The sequence below is a fragment of the Gobio gobio genome (genome assembly GCF_949357685.1).
Source record: "Gobio gobio genome assembly, chromosome: 5".
NCBI classification, from domain to species: domain Eukaryota; kingdom Metazoa; phylum Chordata; class Actinopteri; order Cypriniformes; family Gobionidae; genus Gobio; species Gobio gobio.
The window spans coordinates 54,484,426-54,498,015 of NC_137101.1; the positions used below are offsets into that span (position 1 = coordinate 54,484,426).

The window sequence follows — 13,590 nt, forward strand, 5'->3', positions numbered from 1 at the left end:
TTTCTTTCTTAATTAAAATTAATATTTAATTTGATTAAATATTACATGTACATGTAAATTAGTAATAATAGGCTATTTATATAATAGCAACATTTTATGTCAAATTCAAATAAAAGATCTCTGTACTCATAAAGTTTCTTCAAGGTTGGCAGGTCAGCACTACTGGTGAAGCGACTGAGATCCATGTGACACACTATTATAAAGATGGTGTTTATTAAAGAGAAGAGGGAAGACCTGAAGATTGAAGAAACATTCAGAGTGAAACTCTCTTTCGCTTTAGGTGTGTGGGAATACAAATGTAAAATCATGGTAAGTGAGGCTTTACACCTTTTGTCTTTAATGGCTGTTGCCGCTTCTGCCTCATGACTTTAATTGAGGGCTTGAGACGAAGAACCATATAAGTCCATATTTGCACATTTTGAATAATACATTTTTTTATTTGGATTCTGAATATTATATGTATTTTTTTTTTTTTTACTTGAAGATAGACAACAAAAGCTTCCCAATTCTAATGAGATAAGATTTTTTAGTATCAATCTTAAAAATAAAAAGTTAGAGTAATTTACATTTCTGGAATGTGGAAGAACAGTATATGTCCAGTTAATGTGGAATAACAGTATAAGTCCAATTCATCCTATCATTTTAAGCCACTGGAGATTTGATTGCTTTATCTTAGTTTTAATACAGTAACAGAACCTTAAATAAAATATTAAGCATTTCTTTCTTTCAATTTCTTTTATTTTTTGCCAACGTAAATCACAGAACAAAAACACGGACAATACGGTACGAACAATGAACAATACATAGGCCTACTTATAGTACAAAAAATAAACATCAGTACAAACAATAAAACGTACATACAATAAACAATACATACAAACAATAAACAACAGTAATAACAGTAAACAATACATATTTACAATACATACATCATCATCATTCCATGCTATAGTTCCATATGCTAGTTTACATATACATCTTCCTTTTTTGTTCCTTTAACTTTTATAATACATTTCATAAATAATCACCCCATTCATTCATTTACTAAATAAATAAATACCTATATATTCCTATTATACAACATAAGATAAGGCATACAAGATAAGCTACAACTACTTTTATGATTACTTTTACACAATATACACAATATACCCCACCTTACCCTGCACATGACCTACACATACCAGGCTACTCTTCACATTCTAATGTCCCATAAAATGCTTGGGCCTCCGCTGGCATGTAGGCTAGCATTTTCATAAGGTCACGGTGCTTCTCCTTCTTGACGGGCAGAGGGTCCTCGTAAGCACGAGCATACGTGGTGGAGAACAAGGGAGCTGGAGGTGGTTGATTCTTCCTCTTTTTGGTGATCAGCCAGGTCTTCCATCCCTCGTAAAGGCTGTGGCTCCCTTTTGTGTGGACACACCATGGATCAGCAGCTGAAATCATGATTCAACAAGAAATTCAATAAAGATTCTTCCTTCACGCACATATCCCTAACACTGTTAATCTCAGAAAACCAGTTTAGTTTTAGTTTAGTTCTTCGGTTTTTTACCTGTCACTTTCAACCACATCATGGATGTGATTAGGAGGCCAGGTGGACGCTTTAATGTTGCATCAGGAAGCTGCCTGAAGTCCGCACATTTCATCTCAGTTACTTTAAATGGATGCTGCTGCCTGGCTCCACGGATCATCTCGGCAACATCGCTGGGGGTGTGGAGTGTGGACACCTTACGCCTCTTGTCCAGCGTGGCAAATGAACGGTCACAGGGAAGGAAGGAGTGACCAGACACCATGAACTTCTGCTCTATCTGACTGAAGTACCTTCTAGATACGAGCAGGGCCATGAGGTTTAGGACTCGCCAGTTGTTGTTCTGCCCACAGCATCGGTCACTATAGATGATGAGCTTCCGTTCCTTTGCCTGGACTAGGGGAGCGAAAGATGTTTCTGCCCACTTCAAAAGACAGCTTGCCACCTCGATGGAACCTCTGTGAGCGATGCCCTCCTGCCAGAGGCACATTGTAGGAGGATCGTCAGTGCCCATCTCCTGGATACAGAGGTTGTAGTTGGCCAGCTGCCGTTGATAGTACACGTTGGAGTGTGTCAGGTTTGGCGTGAACACTACCCCCTGCATGTCGATACAAATGACATGGCAGTCATCATTGGCTTTGGCCCAATCTGTGTCAGCCTGCAACTGGGTGTACGCTTTTTCAGCTTTCCGGTGGTGAAGCTCACTCTCGGCTGCGATCTTCAACCTTTCTCCATCTGTTGTAGCAGCTGTTAATTTTGAGAACAGGGCGTCACATTTCGCACAAGTGTCACTTCTTGGCTGCCCAAAACTAAGGTTCTGCTGCTTGAAGATGTCCCTATAGAGCCAGAACTTTGCAGTGGATGCTGGATTGTTTTCCTTGTACAGGCGGAACATGCGGAGCAGGTTTAAATCAGGGCTCAGGTACTCCCTCTCCACATCTCCCTTCAACCGTGAGTAGTGGTTCGGTTGGCGTGGGAAGCTCAGGATATGCTCTCTTATCCCCTCTCTCACTGCAGGATGAATGCTATGAGGCCTAAAAAATAAACAACACAACTCATGAACACGGGAAATATAATAAACTATGCTGGTCTGTTTTGCAAAATTGCATTGTTTCTTTGACATTAAATTATAGGATTTTGTTTTTCACATACAGTCATTAAAGGGATACTTCAGGATTTAGCATTAAGCTTTGTATCAGTAGAAAACCTGTAGTATTTTCGAATTACCGTGCTTTCCTCCCTCATGTCCCCCTGAGACGAGAGATTTATGTATTTTTTGTCTGGAAAAAATCCTGCGATGACGCAAAAATCGTCATTGTTTACATGCACATCTTTTGTTTAAATCTAACTGAATTTATTACGATTTGTGAATCTGAATGTAGTGTTTACATGAACGCTAACCAAGTGATCAGTTGATGTGCATTCTCCTCCGTGAGAGATAGCCTACGAGACCAGTGCGTCTCTGTGTCCCAGTGCATTCTGGGAGTTGTTGTCTTTCATCCCCATAAATCAAAAATTAATTTTCTGACTTTTCTCAGTCTAGAAGGCTCCAAATTAAAAAATAATTTTACATTTCTACTACATAAATGACCCATTTTAAATACACATTAATCTTTCCTGAGGTGAAGTTTTTTTTGTTTTTTTTTACTTACCTGTTCTTAAGTTTTCCTCTGAAGTCCTCTAATGGAGACCTGACTTTAGCTACCTGCTCTGTTCCCTCAGACTGACTGCCTAACTTTTCTTGAATAACCTTTTCAAAGATATGTAACTTTAAATAAATATGTTATGGACAATGTATCTAATTAAAATCATGCATTTAATGAAAAGTTAAACGGAAAACGCTAGGCTATAGAAAACTTGCCTGTAGGCGACTGTTGGTCAGTTGAAAGACGGACATAAATGTAAGCTTACAAACAGCAAGTCTTTGGCCTCCTTGTTGCACATTGTACTTGAAGGTGTACTTCCTCTTAGTATTCTCAGTGTCAGGCCCACGTGGTCGTCTGCGACTCACCTTGTGCTAGAAGTAAAAAGGAAAAAAAATACATTTACCATAGCATAGCAGGCTAGCCGTCGTATGCTGTCAAGTTAAGGTCATTAAGTATGTGAGTAGGCTTTGGTTAGGAGAATGAATAAGCCATGTGTGTGCCTTTTAGGGCATCAAAGCGCTGTGGTCTTTAATGCACTTGGTGGCCTACTTGATGCTGGTCATCCTTCATCCATCCTCACAAAATGTAACATTTACAGTGATCAAGCACATGTGCAGTCTTAGTGAATTGAAGGCATACAGTAGTATTCAATTCACTGGTTATTTCATGGGCCTACATTGTAATGCATTGCATACTGTTGACATGATATGGTCATGAATTGCTTAAGTTAGCCTACCTGCTCCAAACCAGAGAGAATGATAGCCTGCTGCCTCTCATAAGAGACAGCATAAAACTCTGTGAAGAGCTGGAGTTTTCTTTCATCTGTTCGGCTTGAACACTGCCTGGGACACGTCTCCTTGCACACCTTGCCCTTAACAGAAACAAAGTCACATTAGCGTTTTTTTTGTGTGTTTTTTTTAGCTATAAAAACTAGAGCTATTAGCAGCTATTAAGGTTACTTGCTAGAATATCAGCTTACACAATCAATGCATTTTTTTTATTTTTTATTATTTTTTACCTTTTTTTTATTTATTTTTATTATTTATTAAATAACAAGTAACAAACATAACATAGCATACAATATTACAAAACAACGTGTTGCATTAAATGGTAACGGGATACAAAAATTATATCAAAATATTTTAAACACGTCAATGACTTTTTATTTTATTTTTTTTACCAATTTCAGTGAAGACGTAAAGCAATCAAATTCTACTCTAAACATCTTAAAGATTGGGGATGAATTTACATAATAATATTTACATATTATGTTTGTTTATGTATACAATTCTGCCAGCAGTAACGTTACGTATAACACAATCTATGAATGACGCAGCTGAGCTGGTGTTAGAGACGCACCTAAAGCGTTTCGATTCATTTCTCCGTGGTTATAAGGAGTACAGACATGTTTAAAACGTCCCCTGAATCCTAATTTTCTCAGCTTTCATTTAGACCCATTCATGAAATGATCCTTTAAACAGAGTGAGCTATATGAACTGTAGTAGACAGAGCCTACACGCCCCTCTGACTGTAACCGCTAACTTTAGGTAGATACTTTGTATACGGGTTTTCACTCACCTCTTTTGGTGGACTTTTTCCTTGTTTTTGCTCTCCTCTCCGGTTCACATAGGGTTTCCCAGCATTCCTCAAATACTTCCTTGCTCTGTCCTTCCATTCATTCACGTTCGCTCTCCTTTTTTTGCCGAGGTTTTGCCTATTAATGTCCGCAGCGGACATGAAAGCAACCGGCGTCTCCATTTTTCGTTAGTGGACATAAACGGTTTTTCCGCGTGAGACTATTTTAAATTTTAAAATACAGAGTTTTGGTCGCGCGAACACCCCCCAGAGTGATTCTGTATACAAAGTGGCACACATACATTCAAGTCACATGGTTATCTCAATTTTTGTTTTTTTGGACTAATACGGTTGTTCGTCGCATGAACACAAATGTGAAATCTTATGTCTGTATCAGACTGAAGAGGAAATATGTTTAATATACCTGTTAAGAAATGTGTAAAATACTTAGGTATTCATATCTGCAAGGATCACAAGGAACGTCAACAACTTAATTTTTTGCCTAAATTGAAGAAAACCAAAACAATACTGAATTTATGGCTTCAAGGAGACATTTCTATTTTAGGAAGAATTCTTTTGACTAAAGCAGAAGGGATTTCAAGATTTGTCTACCCTGCCCTCTCTCTTAATGTCCACGATTCAACATGTAAAGACATAAATACCAACTTTTGGGACTTGAATTACACCTTTAAGGTGAAATGGTTAAAGGAATGTTTGAGAGCACCAGAGTCCTTATGGTACTTTAACCCCAAACAACATTTGAATAGTGTAGGAGGCCTTCAATTCTTATTGAAATGGAACTACAATATTACAAGATTGCCACTAAAACTATCCCAATTTGATCATTTTATAGTCCACAACTTTCCATAAGTCCATATTATGGAATGATGAATGCATCACTAAAGGGAACAAGTCACTCTATTTGCAGAAATGGATCGATAGAGATATTATTTTTAATTACTTTAATTACTTAACTATGAATCCTTTCTCAGAGAGAAGACATTCCCGATAACGTTCAAAGAATATAACTCAGTTTTCAAATCTATACCTAATGGCATATTAGAACTAATGAAAAGTTATAAAAACAAAGTGAAGTTCCTGGTTTTAAGTTTACTCTTTATATAAAAAGTATGGATATTATGAACAGCAATTGTACTAATAAGCATATCAGAAAATGCTTTCTAAACTTAAAGAAAATAACACCTCATGGGACATTTTTCTGGAATTATCATTTTACTGAGATTCATTGGCGTGGAGCGGGGCTTGTTCCTTTTAGATTTTGTATCATGAACAAAGTTAGGGAATTACATGTGAAAATACTGCATAATACATATCCCACAAACGTGTTTATCTCAAAATTCACGCCTGTTGATAATTATTGTAGTTTTTGTAAGACAGAACAAGAATCATTAACCCATCAGTAGTGATTAAGCTATACCTCCTGTCAAAATGTTTGATTGATGGTGACCCTTGACCGTTGTCTTTTAGGTTTTTGACCTCTGACCCTGGGCCCCATCCCCTAGGCGTCCACCTTTGACCCTGAGTTATGGTTATGAATGGGTTATTGTTATGAAATGTGTTGTCCCTTGTCCTTTGACCATCTGTGAGCGATTATCCCTTCAGCAGGAAATACCGATGTTGACCTGTGTGTGTCCAAATTGGAAATGGATCATTTTGTGCTAGGGTCAGGGTAATCTAACGGTTGAGGGCTTACACATCTGCAGATCACGTGTGTATATAAACAGAGGGTCCACCCCATACTACTAGTAAGTGACGGGGACCACGAAGAATCTAAGTAAGTAAAAGAAATAAACATGTTTTAACAGATGAATCACAATATGATCTCTCTCTCTCTCTCTCTCTCTCTCTCTCTCTCTCTCTCTCTCTGTCTCACACATGCGCACACGTTTCAAACGGTTGAGTGAAATATATTTTAAATGAAATGATTATATATATTAAGCTATAATATGCCTCATACTAAACTTTACTGAAACACACTTACTACTAAAACTATTTATTAAATATCTTTTTCAGAGAGCACATGAAGCAGGAATGGTTTACAAAAAATGCTATGCTTAAAAAAGTCAGCACAGTCTGACTTTCTTTCAAACTTTTTCCAGAGCAAATACTTGATAAAGTCAAAAATGTTCAAAGCCTAATCTTAAAAGTTTTAATTAGATGTAAATAAATAAAAAAATAAATCTTTAACGTTTTAATAAAATCTTATATTTATCTACATATAAGACTGTTGTATAAAGCAATAAAGTGCATTGGTTATTAAACAGGGCCTGTTCCATTACTTTAGATTTGATTTATAAATAAAATCAAACAAATAAGTCTGTAAGTTTTAAAAATAAACTTCATTTGTTTTAAAAGATTTCAAATATGAAGGCATCTTCTGGGTGCACAGATGTGACTCTCATGTCACCTCAAACAGACACACACACACACACACACACACACACACACACACACACACACACACACACACACACACACACACACACACACACACACACACACACACACACACAGCATTGTCTGTTAAGCGCGGTCGCTTTCAGCGGTTTTTAAGGTTACATTGAAGATTTTCAACACGTCTGGCTGCTTTTTCAAACAAATACGATATTGTGATTTGTTTCCTCAGTTCACAGAACCCAGCCTACGGCTGCATCTGCCAACCGTCCTGCCAGCGGGTTATCGGAGCCACTCATTGTCGAAAAGCCACATAATAGGTAATGATTACTAAAAAAAGTCAGATATTACTTCTTTTAATCACATAAGCCCCATTCATGCCACAGCGAGGCTGGTCACAAGTGCCGATGGGGAGACACAGCGGTGGGGTCTCATGTCACAATGCGTCTCAACATAGCGTTTAAACATCATCTTAAAGTTGTAACTTTAAGCAAACCATCACATAATGTTAAAAACGTAGAGAACATCAGATTAAAACTTTGTATAAACCATGGCAATAGCAGATTGATTTATTACGTTGGATCGCAGACACGCATGGACTTCTCATCAGTCAGTGTTGTCCAATAGAGCAATGATGACACCTGCTGGACACTGCATGTATAACCGCTTAAGAGATTAAACACAATAATGATTACATTTATTACAAATATTTATATATTTTGCATATCTATCTACATCCTTTAAAACTGTACTATATTTTGAGTTAAAATATTTGTGAATTCATAATGCATATTTCATATAGCATAATTATAGACGGTGTTAATAAAATAGTACTACATTCCATATTAAAATATTTACAATTTCAGACGTTTATATATATCATAAGTGGTTTATATAGTTTAAATATCTTATATCAGTAAAATAATTTAAATAATATATTATAAGCAGTCCTGAACAGAATATTATTTATAAGTTGTAATAATATATTACTGAAAACGGTTTTGAAAGTAATTCCTACCGTTATGAACGCATGAGATCACGAACATATCATATAAGTATATAATATATCAGTAATATTTCTATTGAAAAATATTTATAAGGCGTAAACAAACAGGCAACGCCCAGCCATCATCGCAGAGATGAATGGCTCGTCTAAATTCGTGCAGAATCGCACAGACGGTCCTTGAATCTGGTCTGGATTGGACTTTAAACCACAACGGTGTAGAGCATTGGCTATAATGGAACGAAGATCAGGTTTAAACAGTTTGCGGGTCAGGTCATTCAAGTGGGTATCGAAAAAGTATGCGGGTGGCTCAAACAGGCAGGCATGTTGAAGCTGGCTCGGATGATTCGTAGCACAGCCCTCACAGGTTCCTTCAGCTTCAGATGAGATGCTTCAGCAGCACAGCAATCCTGGCTTTTATGGTTTTGAATCCGATGTCCGTGAAGCAGCCGTCTGGACAGAATTTGTCTAACCAGCCTTTGTCTGTATCGGTCGATCCAGGGATGTCTGTCAGCATATGATCGGTAGCATTATCGTCGGGGGGTTCAAGAGAGACCGTAGTTGCAGATGGGAGCATGTTCTGAAACGTAGTCTTGAGACGTTTTATATGAATGAACTGCAGGTCTGAATACTGGCTTTTATAGTGAATGGGCGGAGACGGCAGATTGTACTTTAATTTTGTTGTATCCCTCATGCATGTCGCTCCACTTGAACATTTTGTTTATGGTTGAAAAAATACCATTCAACAAACACGTATCGCCCCACTTGGACAAAAACCCCAGCTTGTACAACTCATGTTCACCTCGATGGCCATCTCCGATGCGGTCAGAAAGCTCTTTCTTGCCTTATAGAATGATTACTAGACATCATAAATTCAGCCTTCACCAACCCCGTATTCTCATGGAGAAACTTTGTCAGACTGAAATAACCATGAGGCTTTCTCGGAGCCATAGCTGGACTCCCCATCATCTCAATGCCCCAGTCTTCCTTCGGGGTTTTAGGTCCATTTAAACAAGCCATGTCTATGAATTTCACAACTCTTTTCTGCTTCAACAGCACCTTGGACCCTCTGTTCATATACAACTCTGATGGGATGCGTAGGCCGGCACACGTGGTCTGCAGATGTGTAACCCCTCAACCGTTAGATTACCCTGACCCTAGCACAAAATGATCCATTTCCAATTTGGACACACAAAGGTCAATATCTGTTTCCCTTTCAAGGGAACTCGCGCTGCGTCAAAACGCTTAGAGAACGCTTAACTAACGCTCATAGACCGGAAACTATAAAGCACCCGTGAACACAGACAGAACTAGCTTCTTCGCCTTCAAGAAGCGCTCTGTGTGAATCTTGTCTGTAAAAACTGGTGTTTTCTGTCTGTCTTTAAAAAAAAAAAAAAAGTTAGGCAGGAGTTTTCCACCTTTGTTCTTGTAAAAGAAAAACATAAAAGTAAAACAAACGTGACAGCTATGGATGTGTTCATTCACTGGATGTGTTCATCCCTGCCCTCATTTCATTTCGGGTGGGGATGCATATTCTATGTGTGTTGACTGTTCGTTAAGCCGCCGGGCGCTCTCCGACGAGGGCGCTTCGGCTCGCGTTCCCCGCGGCTCAGGTCCCTTCTGCCGAGGCAGAGCGGCGGCTTCAGTCGTGGGGATCGCAAATAGGTCCGGCAGAGGGGTTAGAGACGGGCATCGCCCTTTCTCTGCCTTCACCTGCCGGATTCAGTGTTTCATCTCAGGGTTGGAAGCACGCTTGCGGTTCCTTCCGCCCCGGGTGAAGCGCAGAGACATATGTATGTGCGTTAGCTTTCATGAAAAAGGAGTGGGCGGACATTCATTGATAAATTTCTCAAATGTGTAAGAAAAGCACGTAGCGAAAAAGAGAAAATAACGACTCGGATCTCATATTTGCCGAGGCAACATGTAGATTACAGTCTGCAATATAAACACTGCATCTCACGTTTTGCCGAGGCAGCGTGTAGACTGCTAAGAATGTAACGGATTTGCAGAGCTCGTGTTTCCGAGGCAACACGTAGATTACAGTCTGCAATATAGTAGCGTTTGATCTTGCGTTTTGCCGAGGCAGCGCATAGATCAGGGTCTGCTAAAAAAAAAATATATATATATATATATATATATAATGGACAGAGCTCGTGTTTGCCGAGGCAACACGTAGATTACATTCTGAAATATAAGAGAAATCAATGGATCTCGTGTTTGCCGAGGCAACACGTAGATCATGTTGCCACAATGCATTTATAAATGGGGGAAAGAAGGAAGAGAAAAAGAAAAAGAGAAGCCTTTTTCTCTGTTCCTATGTTTGACTCCTCTTTGCATTTTTCATGCCAATGAATATTCAGCCAAAAGAGTGAACATCTGAGTGGTTTTGAATGCATTTCATTTTGACAAATTAAATCATATTTCTTTGTGGCTTGAGAATTCTTTATATATGGAACATATATATACATATTTCTAAAAATCCATGGTTATGGTAAGAGCATGCGCTGAGTGCTTCATGCCCTTTCTAATTCCAAAATGTGGAAGCAGAGTGAAGTTCTCTTCAGGCAAGGCGGTATTGAAAGACCGTTATTGTCATAAAGAGGGCTTTGTCAAAGTAAAACTCCTGATGCCATCAATGTCAGGTTTCTGAGGGAAACCCTCCGTAGGAAGGCGGTGTTCACCACATTATACGCTGCCCATCTCCCTTCGGGGCCCTCAAGGGGACCATTCTGCCAACCTCGCCATTTCATGTGTTTCGGGGCGCAGTGGTCTCTGGCGAACACATATCTCAGGGTCCACCCGGAAACGTAGTGGTCCTGGGATGTGCGCACCCTCCAAGGAGGGTCCTAGAGCAGTCAGGCCAGTTGTTCCCTGCGCCTTCGTGCTTCAGGGCACTGCGCTTGCTGCTTGTGGTACACCAGAGGCCAGTCTTGAGAGACTGGTATCTCTAATATTTCTGACGATATAAATATCATGTCTCTGAGGGTCCCTTCCGTAGGAAGGCGGTGTCCACCTCATTATACGGTGCCCGTCTCCCTTCGGTGCCCTCAGGGGGACCATTCTGCCAACCCTGCCACCTCGTGTGTTTCAGGGCGCAGTGGTCCCTAACAAGCACATATCTCAGGTTCCACCCGGAAACGTAGTGGTCCTGGGATGTGCGCCCCCTCTGAGGAGGGTCCTAGAGCAGTCAGGCCAGTTGTTCCCTGCGCCTTCGTGCTTCAGGGCACTGCGCTTGCTGCTTGTGGCCACGGGCCAGTCTCGAGAGACTGGTATCTCTAATATTTCTGACGAGCTCATATCTCAGGTTTCACCCGGAAAACGTAGTGGCCCTGGGATGTGTGCCCCCTCCGAGGAGGGTCCTAGAGCAGTCAGGCCAGTTGTTCCCTGCACCTTCGTGCTTCAGGGCACTGTGCTTGCTGCTTGTGGCCAGAGGCCAGTCTCGAGAGACTGGTATCTCTAATATTTCTGACGAGCTCATATCTCAGGTTCCACCCGGAAAACGTAGTGGCCCTGGGGTGTGCGCCCCCTCCGAGGAGGGTCCTAGAGCAGTCAGGCCAGTTGTTTCCTGCGCCTTCGTGCTTCAGGGCACTGTGCTTGCTGTTCGCGGTATGTCAGAGGTCAGTCTTGAGGGACTGGCACCATGGCAGAATCTGTTAGGTTTCATGGCAGCTGCGTCCGACGGGGATACCTTTTTGGCCTGCTGAGCATGAGACCGTGACAGTGGTGGCTCATAACCAAGGGGTTTCCCTGAGGGGATACCTGCTCCGCATGATGGAAGTCACGCGGCGATGCTTTCGTGCTTTAGTTATGTGGAAAGATCCTTGGTTTATGCCCTAAAGGCTGGTATTGGGGACTCATGTTCGTCGCGTTACGCTAACGACAGAGTTTCCTTTGCGGGCTGGGGGTAGAAATCATGAGTGGTCACTCTCTAGAGCAATATAACACTGCATCTCATGTTTTGCCGAGGCAGCGTGTAGATGCAGTCTGAAAAAAGAAAGAAAAAGAAGGAAGCACATCTCAGGTTCCACCCAGAAACGTAGTGGTCCTGGGATGTGCGCCCCCTCCGAGGAGGGTCCTAGAGCAGTCAGGCCAGTTGTTCCCTGCGCCTTCGTGCTTCAGGGCACTGCGCTTGCTGCTTGTGGTACACCAGAGGCCAGTCTTGAGAGACTGGTATCTATAATATTTCTGACAATTTCAATATCATGTCTCTGAGGATCCCCTCCATAGGAAGGCGGTCTCTACTTCATTATACGGTGCCCGTCTCCCTTCGGTGCCCTCAGGGGGACCATTCTGTCAACCCTGCCACCTCGTGTGTTTCGGGGCGCAGTGGTCCCTAACGAGCACATATCTCAGGTTCCACCCGGAAACGTAGTGGCCCTGGGATGTGCGCCCCCTCCGAGGAGGGTCCTAGAGCGGTCAGGCCAGTTGTTCCCTGCGCCTTCGTGCTTCAGGGCACTGCGCTTGCTGCTTGTGGTACACCAGAGGCCAGTCTCGAGAGACTGGTATCTCTAATATTTCCGACGATATCAATATCATGTCTGGGGGGGACCATTCTGCTAACCCCGCCACCTCGTGTGTTTCGGGGCGCAGTGGTCCCTAACAAGCTTATCTCAGGTTCCACCCGGAAACGTAGTGGCCCTGGGGTGTGCGCCCCCTCCGAGGAGGGTCCTAGAGCAGTCAGGCCAGTTGTTCCCTGCGCCTTCGTGCTTCAGGGCACTGCGCTTGCTGTTCGCAGTATGTCAGAGGTCAGTCCTGAGGGACTGGCACCATGGCAGAATCTGTTAGGTTTCATGGCAGTTGCGTCCAACGGGGATACCTTTTTGGCCTGCTGAGCATGAGACCATGACAGTGGTGGCTCATAACCAAGGGGTTTCCCTGAGGGGATACCTTCACCGCATGATTGAAGTCACGCGGCGATGCCTTCGTGCTCTAGTCATGTGGAAAGATCCTTGGTTAACGTCCTAAAGGCCGGTATTGGAGACTCATGTTCGTCGCGTTACGCTAACGACAGAGTCTTCCTTTGCGGGCTGGGGGAGCGATCATGAGTGATCCTGCTGAGGCACTGGCTGAGGCCCGGGTAAATATAGACTCCACACCGAGGTGGCGGAGCTCTTGTGGTTATCCAGCTCCTCCGGGACTGGACACCATGGTACGGGAATGGCCGAGGCCACCCTATACACCTTTACCCGATTGCTCTGCTTCTGGGAGTTCTGGAGAGAATTCGCCGAGACGTGGCTCGTCTGCTGTTAATAGCTCCGTACTGGCGGGCCCGAGTAGGGCCCAGACCTAGTTTCTCTTCTGGATGGCTCTCCCCTGGAGATTCCGTTCAGTAGGGAATTTAACTCTTAAGTGAGAGGTTTGATCATCACCCCTGCCAGGAGGGTGAAACTGGGCCTGGCCTCCGAGGGGGCCCAGCCCATAAG

The 13,590-nt window shown here is 42.2% G+C and overlaps 1 protein-coding gene across 1 annotated transcript; it reads right to left on the minus strand.

Moving 5' to 3' along the window:
• Positions 1-745: 745 nt before the first annotated feature.
• On the minus strand, positions 746-4,932 carry LOC307127198 (uncharacterized protein; the record flags this gene model as incomplete). The annotated part of the gene is made up of 6 exons (XM_079818307.1): positions 746-1,436; positions 1,553-2,562; positions 3,181-3,278; positions 3,390-3,545; positions 3,911-4,045; positions 4,753-4,932. 6 exons carry the CDS (start codon positions 4,930-4,932, stop codon positions 1,189-1,191), a joined length of 1,827 nt encoding a protein of 608 aa, XP_079674433.1. The 3' UTR covers positions 746-1,188.
• Between the last annotated feature and the right edge of the window lie 8,658 nt (positions 4,933-13,590).